The sequence below is a fragment of the Macrosteles quadrilineatus genome, unplaced genomic scaffold (genome assembly GCF_028750875.1).
Source record: "Macrosteles quadrilineatus isolate MER2022 unplaced genomic scaffold, UCM_ALF_1.0 Scaffold_2__2_contigs__length_208266976, whole genome shotgun sequence".
NCBI lineage: Eukaryota > Metazoa > Arthropoda > Insecta > Hemiptera > Cicadellidae > Macrosteles > Macrosteles quadrilineatus.
Genome location: NW_026542595.1, coordinates 68485661 through 68503482, shown reverse-complemented (window position 1 = coordinate 68503482; position 17822 = coordinate 68485661). Strand labels below are relative to the sequence as shown.

The 17822-nt window shown below is 35.3% G+C and overlaps 1 protein-coding gene across 1 annotated transcript; it reads left to right on the top strand.

Annotated features, from left to right (window-relative positions):
- Window positions 1-5104: 5104 nt before the first annotated feature.
- On the top strand, window positions 5105-6502 carry LOC128984381 (piggyBac transposable element-derived protein 2-like). The gene has a single exon (XM_054403697.1). It carries the CDS (start codon window positions 5105-5107, stop codon window positions 6500-6502), a length of 1398 nt encoding a protein of 465 aa, XP_054259672.1.
- The last annotated feature ends 11320 nt before the right edge of the window (window positions 6503-17822 follow it).

The following is a 17822-nucleotide window of genomic DNA, read 5'->3' as shown; positions in this document are numbered from 1 at the left end:
ATATAAGAATATAACTTTGGTCTTAAACCACAATATTCATACATAATATGACCATCTAATTCGTCTTTAAACTTGCCAGTGACTTTTTTATTTTTATCAGAGTATAAGAAATGGTCTTTACTATATCCAGAGGTATCAAAATAGTGCAAGTCACATTCTATTTCCTTGTAAAAGTCCTCTGTAACTATAGAATACATTAAAGAATCCGTATCTGTCATAAGAAATCTTTTGTTCTTAAATTTTGACATATAATTATAGTGGAAATCATACATTATTACTTTACTGATATCCAAAATTGTCATTCCTAAATATATAGGTTTATTAAACTTTACAACTAATTTATTTAAATGTATAGCATGTAAATTGTTATCAAACTTTTTGCTACAATCAAACCTTGGATTAGTGACATATTTTGTTAATAGTGACTCATCCTTGAGATATATGTCACGAAACTTTCGTTGATTCATAATTGTTCGACCAAAGAGACTATTATTTAACAATTTGTAAAAGTCTTTTTCGAAATCAGTTTTAGCACATTTGCGTTTTTCAATATTAAAATTAATATAGGGCGCAAGCCATTTAGACTGTCTAAATTTTAAAATTCTATGGTATTTTGTAACAATCAAACCCAATTCCTCATATTTTTGTAATGCTTTATAATGTAAAATATATTTAGTTTTGTCATTTAAATTAGGTATTAATTTGCCATTCATTTTCCCAAGTGCTAATGGATAGTCATTATGTAAATCATGTAAGCTTTTATCATATTTTAAATCAACTTCTAAAATGTATCCAAACTCATCATTTTGATTGTATTTGTAGTCTATCTCATTAGTCCAACGGAATCCATCCACAGGCAGTGGCTCGCACATTGCTGTAGAGTATAGCGAGTTACAATCTAAATATATTAAATACACACTCTCTTGATTGGGATCATAGTGTTCACCCATATATCTATTATTGGCTTTAGCATAACGTGTGGAAATCATACTGACTCCGCCTCTGATTGCACTTTCTATGAACAAATGCATGTCAATATCTTGAAATAATTGTAATTTTATACCAGTCATTCTAAGACAGGCCTCCCATGTTAATCCAGGAAGTGAATACATATGTACGGGGTCAAGTTTATAATCCTTTAAACACAGGTCTCTAAAGGTCTCAAAGACATCAGCCAGTAGCAATACATCTGTTTTAAGATATAAATCATGATATTCTTGTAAATTATTTATATTAAAATGGGTCCAGACATTTTTAGCATGTTCATATTCAATGGGAGAGATATGTTCTTTAGTTAGAGTACTGTAAAATGCTTCAATTGGGGGTAGAGACTCTGCAAACTTATCTGGTCCCGTCATATATTCATAGGGAAATACGCCTTTACGTTGTAGTAGTGGATTGTCTATGAATCTAAATGTATTTAAATTGGAAGCTAATTTGTATAATGGAAGGGACAGAAAGTTATAGGAATCCAAAAATACTAAATCATCAACTGAGAATGAAATATACTTTTCCATATCCTTGGCTATGCAATTTAATTTACGTTTATTAAACTTTCCCAAGTGTTGCATTATTAAATGTCCATCATAATTTTTTAAGTTATGGAAAAATACTGGTATTTTCTTTGTTACTTTATAGTTTAAATTACAATCATTATGGGCAGCTCCACGGTAACGGCCAGATGAATGACAATGATCACGTACCCTATCAAAATATAAGGGCTTTTCACAAATATGACAATGCGTTGAGTTTTGGAAACATGCCTCTTGTTCAGGAGTCATTACAAGGGGAATATATATCGCCATTTGACTTTTAATGAAGTCATAAGTCTCAAACAACCTTTTGAAAAACACATCCATAACATTTTCACCACTATATAACTCTTCAGAAATAATCTTAGAATCTCTCACTACAACGAATGCAAATCCAGATGGAGTATGGTTGTTAGAGTTTATAAAGCACTCAAAATCAGCATAAATCACAAATGGGGCTTTAAGTTGATATTTAAAATTTTTAAATTGTAATGTATCTTGTTTAGACATTTCCACTCGTTGGGCATCAAAGTTTTGACAATACATTATGTGACGTTCTAATTTATCATTAGTGTAAAAATGTTGTAAACACAACTTGCAAAAATGCTTCTTATTGTTATCTTTTGTAGACCGCAGCATTAATCTATTAAAATCACGAATTAAACAGTAATGTGATTTACGACCTTCTTGTAATAATAATAGATCTATATGAGTATTACTATTCAGTTTGGTTGTTCTTAATGGATGTATACATTTCTGGTCTTCAACTCCAAATACATTAACACTTATATTATTCTGTGTTTCAAATTTTTCTATATCAGATATTTTTACGGGATATTTTATATTTGTCATATTTAACTGCCCTATGTAGGGTGCATAGCTAGAGACCCTTTCAGCATTTTCATTGATACAATTCCTTGGATGTAAAGCTGCTAAAATTGACCAAAGGAAGCATTTATTATCAGCATTTTTAATATTTAAAACTGCATGTTTTGATTGAATACTTTTTGGTGTAGGGATATATGACTTTGGAGTTAGGGGCTTGTACTTGTAAATATGCAACTGCCAATACTTAGTGTGGTCATAAATCCATCCACTGCCTTGGGCTTGATATTTGTGTATAGAAGCATCAATCTTTAAAAGTGAATTTTCAATTTGAGGCTTTAAATCTCTCTTCTCAATAGTTAAGGTAGTAAGGCTTCTAAAATCCGCAATACATTCTTTCTCATTAACTAATTTTCCATTTTGATCCATTGAATATTTCATAAATTTAATTCTCCTAACTAAAGTCCATTTTATCGGAAGAGGACAAGACTTCAGTGTATTTTCAAGGTCAGCTCTAATCGATTCACCGACCAATTTAATCATTGTATATGGACATTTGATGCAAGAATTGGCATGTCTTTTAAAATGTCCAACAACATTCATTTTACAGAAATTACAAGTCTTGTGATTTTGTAATATATGTGATTTTGAAGCCACATTATTATCACAGATTAAATTGCAAACTTTGCACAGTTTTACCTTCATTTGATGAATTACCTTGTAGTGGCGAAACAGGTTACTTTTGGTGGAGAGCGACACAGAGCAGTGTTGACAGGTGGGCCTCATGGTCCAGAATGAAATATCACCCGAATGTCACTTCTATTTATAGACCTTTCAAAATTTCAAAATTTTTTAACCAGAAATTGTGAAATTTTCAAAATTTTCAGCTAGAAATTAAAAAAATTTTAAACAATTTAACTAGAAATTACTTCAACAGGAGGTCACCCACCCAAGGCTTAATCAAGAGCTACCACTAGAGACGAGAAAACCGACCATGAGTCGGGAGCGAGAAGCCTAACCATAGGTCGGGAGCATGACCGGGAGCACGCCATAAGCCGGGAGCACGTACAAACCTCGCACTGTCAAGTTGATGATTTTGTGAATATACATGCGAATGGATATGGATTTGAAATTGTAATGGAGTTGTACAATGGTATTGAACATTTATATAGGCTTGTATAGACCGAGAGCTGGATTTTTTAAAAAGTGGTCAAAAAAAGCTCACCATGTTATTCTTATGGGGAAAACGTGCCTAAAGTGGCGTCTCTTTGCCCTATTGCCTCTACTCTACATTTACACTTGTAAGGGTCAATAAATATAAGAAATAGCTTTTTTAGCTTAATATCGAATATATTTATGGGAAATAAGTAAGAAATAAGGTTTGACAATTTTATAGGGATATGTGAGCAAAGATCAGGATTTTTGGTTTTGGTGGCCAAAAAATGATCCCCATGTTATTCTTATGGGAAAAAACGCCTAAAGTGACTTATCTTTCTGGGTTCACCACTACTTGAATTAGACTGTAGAATATAATAAAATTACCGTTAAAGGCTTAGTACCAGGGAAATAAGCTCATATTAGCACTAAAAGTGGAATTACAGCCATAATATCAAGCAAATAAGCCCATAAATCCTGAAAAAATCGCTAAAAAATCACTAAAATCACAAAAAAATAAATAACCAATCAATCGATTACTAATTAATCAACCAATCTAAATTAACAAATGAAACAAACCTTCTTACCTCCGTGGAGTGGGTGCGGGCACACACACTACGTAAGTACTGCCTACTGCACTAGTTCATCACTCTGTCTGCAGCTTATGACATAACCTCACTTTCTGAGCGGCAAATATGCCCAGGCCTTTATTTTCCGTGACGCACGAGAGGTAAGTTTTACATCTACTGTATATAGAATTTGGATTACTTATACATTAATTGATAAGTGATGTAGGACTCAAAACAGTCCAACCAAGGTATTTGAGCAAAAAAAGCATCATTATAGACATTCTATAACGTTTTATATTACTGTAAACAACAGCGTCCGATTTTTCGGACGCCATGCACTTCTACAACTTAGTCTGAAACAGAAGCGTCCGTTTTATCGGACATCATGCAATCGTACAACTTGTAATTTTTAATTTGTTGTATAGTGAATTTCCACTAGGCCCTAATATATTTTTTTTAACTTCAATACGGCATAATATTTATGGTAATAGGCATAATCTTTGTCTTTCTCTGTTTTAGGTATACTGTTGATGAAATCTTTGCAGAGCTTGAAAATGTTGATGATGGCCTTCAGAGACTAATTTATGTCACTCCTCCAACTGAGACAGTGACCAATCAGATGATGAGCACGAAGCCAACCTCAACCACCTTGGGCGTGGCATTCTCCAGAGCACCTGTGAGGTTCAGACAGCGCTTTCAAACGACGCGGTACCTGTTTATGAAGAACTGCAAGTAAGTACAGACAACTCTTTTGTTCCTGTTCAAGTGGACGATCCTGATGATCCAGAACTAATTCCAGATGGAGATCTACCTTCATGGGAAAGTCAAACAGCCAACAATGCTGACACAATGTCTATTTCTAAGTCACCATAAGCAAGTACAAGTAATATAACATTTGACACTAACATTCAACTGGAAGATGGTGCTAAACAATCTCTTCGCCCAAAACGTAAACAAAAGAAAATAGATTATGTAGATGACAGTGGGGATGACGGTTTACCTCCACCAAAAAAAAAACTTGAGATGAAAAAAACGACTAAGACTAAACCTAAAAATACAAACAAATCGAAAAACTCAGACCTAACTAAAGCTAAGCCTAAAACAAAAAAGCAACTAGGTGATGAGTTGAAAAAAGCACGCATGGCCCAGTGGAAAACCTGTGAGCCATCATTTTTAATGGTTATGGACTGTGATCCAATCCCACCATCGGATGAAGCTATGGAATGTGAGACCCCAGTTGATTTTTTCTCCTTATTTTTTAATAACGCCCTTCTTGATCATATTTGCGAACAAAGCAACTTGTACGCTTTGCGAAAAAATGTCAACCTAAATTTGACAAATGAAGAATTACTTGTGTTTTTTGGAGGACTGTTGCTCTCTGGCTATGTCAAGTACCCCAATAAGAGACTCTACTGGTCTAAAGAAAATGATGCTCCAGCACTGTTAAGTGAAAGTATTCGCTGCAACAGATTCGAACAAATTCTTAGGTTCCTACACCTGAATGACAACAACAACCTTGACACTTCTGATAGGCTCTATAAGCTCAGGCCATACATCGATAGCTTGAGTAATTCTTTTTTGCATCATGGTGGTCTTGATGAAAACTTGTCAGTAGATGAAAGTATGATACCATATTATGGTCGGCACTATGCCAAGCAATTTATCAGGGGAAAACCAATCCGCTTTGGCTTCAAAAATAAGGCTCTCTGCTCGTCCTCTGGCTACTTAGTTGCATTTGACATATACACAGGTAAAGATACAGATCGATTGGACAAGTTTGGCCTAAGAGGAGATGTTGTTATGAGACTAGTTGAAAAGGCCCAAGTCCCTGCCAATAGTGGGCACAAGTTATACATAGACAACTATTTCACATCAGTACCTCTAATCAAACATTTAGGAAGTACAGGTATTTGTGCCACAGGTACACTGAGGGCAGATAGAACGGAACACTGCACGGTGAAAAGTATCAAAGACTTGCAGAACGAAGAAAGAGGATCTTTCGATTTTCGTACTGCCGAGAATATCATGGTTGTACGCTGGCATGATAATAGTGTATGTACAGTTGCTACGAATTGCGAAAATTTCTCTGTCGGGAGAGCAAGTCGCTGGTCACGGGAACAAAAAGCCAAGGTACAGGTGCCACAACCAACTGTATTTTCAAAGTATAACAAGGGAATGGGGGGAGTGGACTTGTTGGACCAAGGCATTGCTGCATACAGGACGAGGATCCGACAAAAGAAATGGTGGTGGCCAATATTCATCTATCTGTTTGATGCATGTGTGGTAAATGCTTGGCTTCTCAACAGGAAACTTTTGCCTGCAGATTTAGCAATTCATCAGCTCCTAAAAGTTTCGGAGGAATTTGGCTATCACGCTACTAAAGAAATATGGAAAACCATCATATCAAAGAACACAGCCTAAGCCACTTCAGGGAGTACGCTATGACAACACTGGACACTGGCCTGTAGCGAATGCTACTGAGCGGCGCTGCGGAAACTGCCCAGGAAAGGCCAAGTTTATTTGTTCCAAATGTAACATTGGTCTCCACCCAAAGTGTTTTCTGCAGTACCACACAAATTAGATACATCATGTTCACTGTTACTTTGTTGTGTGGTAACAGACCTTTACCAGAAGTTATGAAAATTTTTCTCAGAGGCTTAATTTTTTCATGGTTTTGTTCAAAGTAAGAGTTCTTTTTATCTGTTATAATGTAATAATAAATTAAAGTTATATTGAAATGTTGTTTACTTCATAACCAAGAGTGACCAATAGTAAACAGTGAAAAAGGTATCTATGTTACGTGGAATTTGATTAGCCTATTTCAAAATAAACAACTAGCCGAAGTGCATGGCGTCCGATTTATCGGACGCGCTATAAAACCCTAATATACAGTGTGTAAATTAAGTATGGAAACAAATCTGTATTTTTTAAACCAAAATAGATAGAAATATTTGGTTTGTGGCATTGACTGTTAACCAAGGTTCCGGAATTTTTTGCATCAGAAAAAATTTTTCACCCCCTCAGGGGGGGTAGGGGTAGGGGGTAACTTAATTTTTTTAAATAGCAACCCCTATTGAGTGACCTCTCATTTTGAAGGGTTTGTCAAAAGAAATACAATGCCGTAAACCTGAGGTCGATATCTTACCCCTAACCAGAATGGCGGCCATTTTAAATTTCGAGATGGGCAAACGAAATCCAGTGTGGATACCCATAATTTACCTTTTAAATGGGTTACATTGGGTAAGCCGAACTCCAGATACCATTATTAGATTGAAAAGTGGATGTTTTTATCGTATTCAAAATTTTGCCCCAGCCCCCAAAATAGGGGATTTTGGGGGCAGCCCCAAATTTTTAAACGCAAACCCCTATTGAGTGACCCCTCGTTTTGAAGGGTTTGTCAAGACAAAAGCAGTGGCACAAATCTTAGGTCGATATGTCATCCCTAGACGAAATGGCAGGCATTCAAAAACTTGATTGGGTAAAAAAGCGCCCATTTCACCAATTAAAAATGTTGAATGCCTGTTATAGTAGCCCCTATTGAGTGATCAGTCATTTTATAGCTTTTGTACCGCTAAACCTGTCACAAACGAATTGTTTGAAGTACAGATAAGACAGGAAATAAATAATCTAGAGCACAAATAATACACATCATAAATAATAACACATAATAAAACTAATTTAATACTGTAAAACACACACACAGACAAAAGGTATTACTATTAAAGTAATGTTTGCTGCTATTACCTGAATAATTCATAGATGTTGGAATTGATGGCCAAGAGCAACTTGACAAAGTCCTAAGCGATTGTAAAATTCGTTTAATACTCTGCCAATTGTTTGCTGATCAATTGCCCGTGCTTCCGCCAGAATCCTTTCTGAAAGCTCTTGTAAGTTTTCTGGTCGATTTACATACACTTTACTCTTAAGATATCCCCATAAAAAATAATCCAAAGGGGACAAATCGGGAGATCTTGCAGGCCATTCTATGGAACCCCTTCTACCTATCCACTGATCTGGAAAAGTCTGGTCCAAATAGTCCCTTACATTTACAGCGAAGTGGGGTGGAGCGCCATCTTGCTGAAACCAAATACTTTCATCCACGGCATGCTCTTCATCCTCAGGAGGAAACTCTCTTGAAATAGCGGGTACAATAGACTCGCGCAACAGGTCCAGATAACGATCACCATTTAAATTACCTTCAATTATAAAAGGTCCAATTACCCTAAATCCAACTATTCCTGCCCAAACGTTAATCTTCCGAGGGTTTTGTGTATGGCATTCTTGAGCCCAATGTGGATTTTCATCAGACCAGTACCTCGAGTTTTGTCTATTGACGTGTCCATTGAGGCTGAATGAGGCTTCATCAGAAAATACTATTTTTGTTTTAAATAACGGATCTTGGATACACCGCTGCATCATTTCTTCACAAAATTGAATTCGACGATCAAAATCATCCTCGTTCAATTCATGAATTAGCTGTACCTTATAAGGATGAAATTTTTCGGCTTTCAGAGCTTTATGAACCGAAGTGTGACTTAAACCTAGATTACTACCGAGCTGACGAGTAGATGTAATGGGATTTTCTTGAATACTCAAAAGCACATTCAGTGTCATGTCTTCTGTTACAACTGATTTACGTCGACCAGTTTTAGCTTTATTTGCTACATCCCCTGTTTCCAAGAACTTAGTACAGATCTTACTTACCGTAGATCGGTTTATTTGATGATCTGGGTACAGTTCATTAAATAACTCACAAGTTTCTTGATATGTACGTGACCTATCCCCATACCCAACAATGCGGAGAATGTCAATTTTTTGCTGTGTACTTAAAAGAACCATTGTTAAACAAAACTACAGAAGCACTTGAATACACCTCTCTCTACAAAATTAACTAAACCAGAATGAGTAGATGAAACATTATCGAAAGAATATCCTTTAGAAACCCAAACAGCTACTGATAAGAAAGGGTAAATGGGAAATCCCAAGTTAGAAACCGTTTTTAAACTACGTTGTGCATCTGCATTTCGAAGGAGCTGAGATAACCAAAGCTACTTAAATTATTTCTAAAATTTCAATTTACTATTTCATAATTTCCTCTCTTACTTAATTACTATAATAATTTTTATAAAATGTCTTTTTATAATTTTATTACATAATTATAAACATAATTAATTGACATTTGGTTCTTGACCACCATTTATTTTAGGATAAACGGATTTTTTATCATTCTGCACGGGGCTGGGGCAAAATTTTGAATACGATAAAAACATCCACTTTTCAATCTAATAATGGTATCTGGAGTTCGGCTTACCCAATGTAACCCATTTAAAAGGTAAATTATGGGTATCCACACTGGATTTCGTTTGCCCATCTCGAAATTTAAAATGGCCGCCATTCTGGTTAGGGGTAAGATATCGACCTCAGGTTTACGGCATTGTATTTCTTTTGACAAACCCTTCAAAATGAGAGGTCACTCAATAGGGGTTGCTATTTAAAAAAATTAAGTTACCCCCTACCCCTACCCCCCCTGAGGGGGTGAAAAATTTTTTCTGATGCAAAAAATTCCGGAACCTTGGTTAACAGTCAATGCCACAAACCAAATATTTCTATCTATTTTGGTTTAAAAAATACAGATTTGTTTCCATACTTAATTTACACACTATATAAATAATTTTTTTTTTTATTTTTCCCATGATCTCAAGGTATAACTCTATCACATTACACAAAAAAAAATTAAAATATGATAAAACAAATTTATGATGTAATGGGTTAAGCAGCATTACCGCTTTAATTCTTATAGTTGTTTGTTTTTCTTTACTGCCTTAAGTCTTTTAGGTAAACATTGAATATTAATCCGAAGAGTGGTCTTGTGATAACATAAATGATAGGCCTAACAGTACTAAATAGAAACTTAAATAATATTTAATTTAAATATCGTATATAAAAATACTTTACTCTTTTATTTAAATAACTTGAATTATCAATTGTTAAATTTGATGCATGGGTCTGTCTGAAATTCTACATAAAAAGCTTTTGCAAACAAATTTATTTATAAAAGTCCTAATCTTATTCCACCTACAGTTTAATACCCTGTCTTTTTATTTTTAGTCTAAATCGCAAAAAAACATATACACATTCCTACATTCATTCTTTAGTACCTGAGACGCAAAATTCGCAAAGGAACTAAATCTTTAATGGTTAAAGTGTTTAGATAAAGTGTTCTCGATGAAGTTGACTTGGAAAATCATTTGTCATTGATAGAGGACATCTACTTCATTCTGTTGTATGGCCAACTAAGAGTGCGTACGGCGATATTGTTAAATCATACTCATGTTATGTAAATGCTACATTTGGGAAAAACTCAACCATTGTTTTCGATGTATAGTTGGACGAACCATCTACTGCTGAAGAGCAAAGGAGAAGATCAGCTAATTTCTCATCGTGCAATATTGAATTTAACAGAAACGAAACACAATGTTTGACTAAGAAAGAAGCTTTCCTATCAAATAAGAACAGAGAAAGAATTATCGAGGAACTGTGTCACGAGTTGAATTAATGTGGTTTTAAGACAGTCAAAGCAACCGGGGATGTTGATGTTGACATCGTTCAAACTGGCGTTCACCATCACTTTTGTGGAACCTATGAGCTGCTATAGGTTCCACAAAAATGATGGTCTTTAGAACAGATACGGGTCTTCTTGTCCTTCTAGTAAGGTGTGTGCCTGAAGGGAAGTCAATTTATTATTTTTTTATTTAGGTGGTAAAGCTCCTTCGAAGACATTCTACAGTATAGAGAAGGCTATTAAGATGTACAAAGATAACAGGAATTGCTTGCTATTTGCCCACGCAATAAGTGGTTGCGATACCACGTCATCCTTCTATGGGCTTGGAAAGACAAAAGCTATTGAAATGAGCAAGACCAGTGCAGAATCTAAGAAGATAGCAGAGATTTTTCTTCAAACAGATGTTGCTGTAGATGACCTAGTGAAAATTGAGAAAAATTTGTTCTCGATATTCATGGACTTGGAAGCTACGCCAGCTTAAATGAAGCTCGGTACGGTACGTTAAATTTACAAGACTGACAATGCAATACACTAAAATCAAAATTTGATTTAGCTTAACTTCCTCCGTCTTCAGAAACATGCATAGCGACCAAACTTTTTTTTAAAGTAATAAAGAACAAAATGAAATAAAAAATTATTCGCTACGATTGATTTTAAGGCAGTTATAGGCGATCTATTGAAATTCTGCATTTTTAGGCTAAAAGGGTGGATTGGGGGGGGGGGAAGCACAAGGGGGAGAGGCGGGGACTTTTTGAGAAAATACACATCCCATAAGGGTCTATCACATATAAAAAAATCAGCTTTCCCCTAATTAGTTGCGACAAACGGCACTTTTTTTAGTTTATTGACTGGGCTATTAGTTCTGATACTGATTTTGATGACATTGAAGAAACATGGAAGAAACAACAAAAGAAGCTCACGCCTATTTAAAATCTGATTATTTACAAACCAAGGTTGCAAGAGCATTCAAAATGCCTTTTAAGTCTGCTGAAATCCCTTTCAGACCCTGCATACACGTTTGTGTAGGTAATTGTGTGTACTCTGAAAACCTAACCTACACATTTGTGTAGGAGCGATTTATTTATTTTTTATTCTAGCTGCAGACACTTTTAACTGACCAGATCTGTTCGCATTGATTGTGTAGGTTGTGGGGAGTGGTAGGAAATTTTTTCGTTGGAGCCTGTTTCACTTTTTTCTTGGCAACACTGTTTGTTTTCAAGTCATGCAAGTCAATGATGGACAGCCGGAACCTAAATGGTAAGTTCTTTATTTCACTAAGATAACTTTAATTAAATGTTTAGAAACTGATATGATGAATAAGTCTAAAGATTACTTTACATGTTACATAATAAACTATAGGCTTCTTTACCAGTCAAAGATATAACCTTACAAAAGTAAACATACACAATTGTGTTGGTTAGGACTGAATGGCAAAAATAAAACTTATATAGGCTCTGTAAATATGCATTCTATTTTTATATGGTTTAGTAATGTTTTGTTACTCTCACTGATTTAATTTATGTAAATTTGATTACATCTTGATATTATTTTTATTAGATACTAGCAGAGTACCCGTCCTTCGTACAGGGTTGGCATATAAGTATCAAATGCTTATAGCAGTTATGAGTGAGGACATGGTTTAAGAAATTTCGGTTCTTTTTGAAGTTCGTTCGCTACGCTCACTCACCTTTAGGTTGGAGCTCGTTCGCTGCGCTCACTTTCCTTCAGGTTAGCTCGTTCGCTACGCTCACTTGCCTTCAGGTTAACTCGTTCGCTACGCTCACTCGCCTCCAGGTTGAAGTTCGTTCGCTACGCTCACTCACCTTTTGGTTGCAAATTAGCTGTTGTCATAAATGTAAAAGAAATAATAGTGCTAGTGCTGCACCCTGTTGGTAATCCTTGTAACTTTAATGCTATTGAACATCACAGAACAGAACCAACTTGTTTAATTGAAACAGCTGTTAAGATTCAATAATTTCATTTCTCATAAGGTTAACATGGGAAACTCCAGAGCCACTGGGGCGGAGCCCGAAAGGATTTTTGAAATAAGAATATGCCTATATGTTAATCGGGAATGTGAGCTATCATCATGCCAAATTTCAGCCCAATCCGACCAGTATTTTTCGAGTTTGAGCCACTGGGGCGGAGCCCGAAAGGATTTTTGAAATAAGAATATGCCTATATGTTAATCGGGAATATGAGCTATCATCATGCCGAATTTCAGCCCGATCCGACCAGTAGTTTTCGCGTTTACTTTTCCCATACACACAGACACCACCTCTTTTTTATAATAGTATAGATAGATTATATCCTGTAATGTAATATAATTCAATTCTGTATATATAACAAATATTTTTTTTTCAATCGAGAAGACCTAATCCTGGATATTCTTCTTGGGAATGGAGATGATTCTGATCTAGAAGCATTATCAGACGATGGAAATAATACATCAGCATTAAGAAAAGTAGTATCAGAACAAATTTTGGCTCTGCTGGCGAAGAAGCCGAAGAAGAGGGAGAAGGAAATACGGCAATTAATGGAGAGGAGGAAGAGGACACTGTTGATGGGTGGACACTACAACAAGACCATGGGTGGAATGGATACCCTTAATCAACTGATTGAGGCGTACAGGACGTGGTTTAAAACCAAAAAGTGGACTCTAAAAGTAATATTACATTTCCTAGATGTAGTTGTTGTTAATTGCTGCTACTATATCGCAGAAACTCGAGATTACGAAAAGGGCCAAGAAAAAACATCATTGACCTTCTCACATTTCGTTTGATAGTTGCTGAAGCTCTCATTGATTGCCCATCTGGACAAGAAGTGAATGGAGAAGAAGTGGAGGAACCAGCAGCTGATCGTAGACCCCAAAACTGGAGGGCTCCACTTTCAGGCGCAGATAAGAGGCGAGACGGGTTCAACCACTGGCCCGTCACCGACACTCTATCGACAGCCAGGGCGAAGTAAGGTCATGAACAACTGTCTAATAAAAGATGAAAAGTACTATGTACCACACAATGACATAGGTACATCACCTGTTCTGCTGTATTCAAACACCCTCTGGTGATTTTGAGGTTTACATAGATAACATAATTGTAATCCGTAGCAATGGATGGCTCAACACGGATATAATATCTGCCATCGGTTATGTATTTCAAAAAAATTACAAACAAAAAAAAATGTACAATTTATCATGATGACATTGGGACATTTGCGATTCAGTGTGGAAAACAAATTGATAAAAATAATTTTTTCTTCGAAACAGTATAGTTACCATGGAAACTGAAAAACACTTTTTTCCCAGTAAACATAGATAACTGTCACTGGGTACTCGTCAATGCAAACGTGGTAGAAAGAACATTTGTCAATATGGATCCGTTAGACAACGTGAAAACTTCGACTGTAGACAGATTATACTACAACGTTCTAGAATTCTGGTCACATTTCACTTGTACAACATCGAATGAGTTAGCAAAGTCTTGGAATATAGCATCAGTTTTTCATCCGAAAGAAACAGACGATTACAACTGTGGTATATTTTATGTGTACTTCATTGAACAACTAATGAAAGGTAACACAGTTGATCCATTTTTTTAGAACATACTGTTTTACAATGTTATTACCACACTCAAACGACATGGCTAACTACTGCCTCAAGTGTGAAAGTAGATTTACTTCTTGTACCACGTCAGAAAGAGGTATGGAGAGTGTGGAATGTACTGCAAGTTTGAGGTGGTTTCACATCAAAGAAAAATGTCTCCCATTAGATGTTCCTGCTGAACCGAATTTCTCGAACGTAATAATACTTATGATTTCTTTTGCAATCTCTGTCGTTAATAATACAAAAATCACCTTGCAACTAATGAAAGCGACTTTGACAACACCCTCTGAAGAAAGTTGTGCCTACATTCATACAAAGATTTACTAGTATGCATTTTAATGTAATAATCATTTGAATAGAAGATAGAAGGCAGTGTATCACTCAAATATTATGTAATTAATCACCCCACTTTAGTTATCGAAACTGAAAACGAACGCTCTTGTGTGTATCATGTGTTTATTATGAACCACTGTAGTTAATACAAATTATTCTTCCATTTAAGTAAACAAAATCTTTTATCCATAAGAAATACATTGGGATTTTAAAGGCCTATGGGGAAAGCCCGAGGACTTTTATTACAGAAATTGGGGCGTCTACACAAACAATACTTCATTTTGACACATTGTTTGTAAAAATCCGTCCTTTATTAACGAAGGGGTAGTGTTTCGTAGAAAACGCCTTCACGTGTAGTGAGCTGACAAATCTATCAGCTGACAGATGTTTTAAATAGTTTTATTGAATTTTGGTTGCTAAGAAGAGAAAAATAAAAAAAAGATACATTCTTCTAGGCTTTTCTAACAAAAGTGGTTCATTTTTATTTTCTCTAGACAATTAATTGTTAATTAATTTTAAAAGTATAAATTAAACAATAATATTTAGTGGAAACCTCTAGACTTTTATTTAAAGTATTTCTATTATTTAAAAGAGGTTCTTTTCACTAAAATTGGTGACCCCGATTTGGACACATGTTCGCACGTTTTTCTGAGAGTGGATGCTATGCGAAAATCTTTACAACATCCATACACCAGACCTCATCCAGTGATCAAGAAAGACAGTAAAACTATAACAATAAAAGTGAATGGTTCTAATGTTAAAGTTAGTCTTGACAAAGTTAAACCGGCATGTCCTTCAGAATGATGAAGTTAAGCCCTCAACTGTATCTCAAACTTCAAAAGATGTGAATTTTCAGAAGTCGTATACGACAAAGTCTGGAAGAAAAGTGACATTCAAGAATCCAATTTCAGTTTGATGGAAATTGCCTTTGTCCTTGCTGTTATTATTATTATTTTTTATTTGTTTTTTTTTTGTGACTTTTTGGAACCCTCCAAAAACTCCGTAGACTTCCAGTCTTCGCAGGGAGCTCCTGTAGTGAGCTGACAAATATATCAGCTGACAGATGTTTTAAATAGTTTTATTGAATTTTGGTTGCTAAGAAGAGAAAAATAAACAAAGAGACATTCTTCTAGGCTTTTCTAACAAAAGTGGTTCACTTTTGTTTTCTCTAGACAATTAATTGTTAGTTAATTTTAAAAGTATGATAAATTAAACAATCATATTTAGTGGAAACCTCTAGACTTTTATTTAAAGTATTTCTATTATTTGAATGAGATTCTTTTCACTAAACACGTATATATAAGGATTAATTGCATCAACGCAATTAATAAGTAAACTTACTGACACAGACTTTAGTTGAGCTAACTTAAATAGCCTAAGTTTAAGTACTTCAACTTATTACGATAAATGAACTCATGTAATTAGGCCTAAGTTACCTAACTATCTTAACTAGTACATCACAACAACTTATGTTTTAACTTATCAATCAAACAAGCTGCGTATGAAATAATCAGGCCTTCGCTAACATAAGGCTTATCATTCTCAAAAGCAACGCGTTTTAGACTTAAGTTAACGGTACCTCATAAAATCACATGTTGTATGAGTTACAGGAAATTTCTTATTAAATAGGCATAAGTACATACTACATGAAATGGTATTTCTGTCCTCGTGTAGGCCTATGCTTTTCTATCTTAATTGAACGTTGAATTGATGTTTAATATTCGCCTTGTATTGTAGGCCGATAGGTACCCTCCCTTAAGTAGTCGCGTGGGGGCCTACCTGACCCCTAGTAGGGATATTACGTTTTTTCTCTAGCTGGGGGTTGGCCACCCTGTTCACCTGCTCAGTACTTTTTAACCAAAGTGTGGCTCATATCCTATGACACCCGCCAGTAGCCTGCAACTCTTCCTTGTGGAGTGGTGTCAAGTTACATTTTCGGGTCAAGTAAGCCCCCGCGCGATTACTTGTGTTTTTATTAGATTTGTATTGCTTGGGTCAGCCATACCCCCACGCGAGTGGTTGTGTAATTTAAAATGTTGTGTGGATAAATGCTGCCAGTTTATGTAAATACTGTAGTAAACATATATTATCGCTGATTGTGAGTAGTGAAAGTACAAATATGGAATCTCGTGAGAAACAAGAAGAAAGAATACGTTTTTTTCTGCTGGAAGAACCTTCATCTGAGCGTAATTGAAGAAGATTTACACAACAATGTACGTGCTTGTAATTTGGACAATACTATTGAGTCAGTAGTGCGAGGAGCAGGTGAGCTAAATGACCTTGTTTACCTACCTTACAATGATTCCCTTGATGCCATAATTGAATCTGTAGTACAAGGTGTTGGGGAAATGCCTAATGACAATGATCAAGACTTGATTGGAAAAGACGAATCAACTATTTTGATGAGAGACCCTTATACCAGGCCGAATCGACCAAGCAAAATGCGCTAAGACTCCTTTAGAATGTTTTAACTTGATGATTGACGATCAAATAGTTGAAATAATTGTAGAAAGTGCCAATGTTTTTATTATAAGTATTTCTACCAAGTTTACTCGTGTGAGGGATTGCCTGCCAACTAACATAGTCAAAATGAAATCATTCTTTGGTCTTCTAATTTTGGCAGGATGTCACGAGATGGTCATCGAAATCTTCAAGATCTTTGGACACGAGATGGGTTTGGAGTAGAAGTATGCATTTCTTTAAAATACTTAATAAATGTAGCCTAAATTTGCCTTAAAATAAAAAAGTGTGAAATTTAATGTTTGCTATGTCTATTGTCTACATTGAAGACAGGGATTTTCAATTTTTTTCATTTTTAAGCAATTTTTGGTACCTTTCTTGAGTATTTTCAAAAAATGCAAAATAGTAGATTGTAGGAAATTTTATTCTCTTTCGGAATATTACCTTCCACTTTGGTCGATTTCCTCACCATTTAAAAGTTATTTGCAAAAACGTCAAGTAACCTCCAAATTTCTAGTGTTAAAAAAAGTTGGAGATTACTTTTTAACTTTGTACAATTAAATCTACAGTTCTGCTGGATCGATTTTATTAAATAATGTGTCTTTGGTAGGCATAAACTCTTTGAGTTGCTTTTTCGTTTGATGCGTATTTTATAGCGGTAAGTTTAATAGTATAAAAGTTATAAAGCGTTGAAACCGGGTGAGTCATTTTGAAACACCCCGTATTTTATTCCACTATGAGTTTGAGACGATTCCTATTTCTGCTCCGAACCATAAGATTCGACA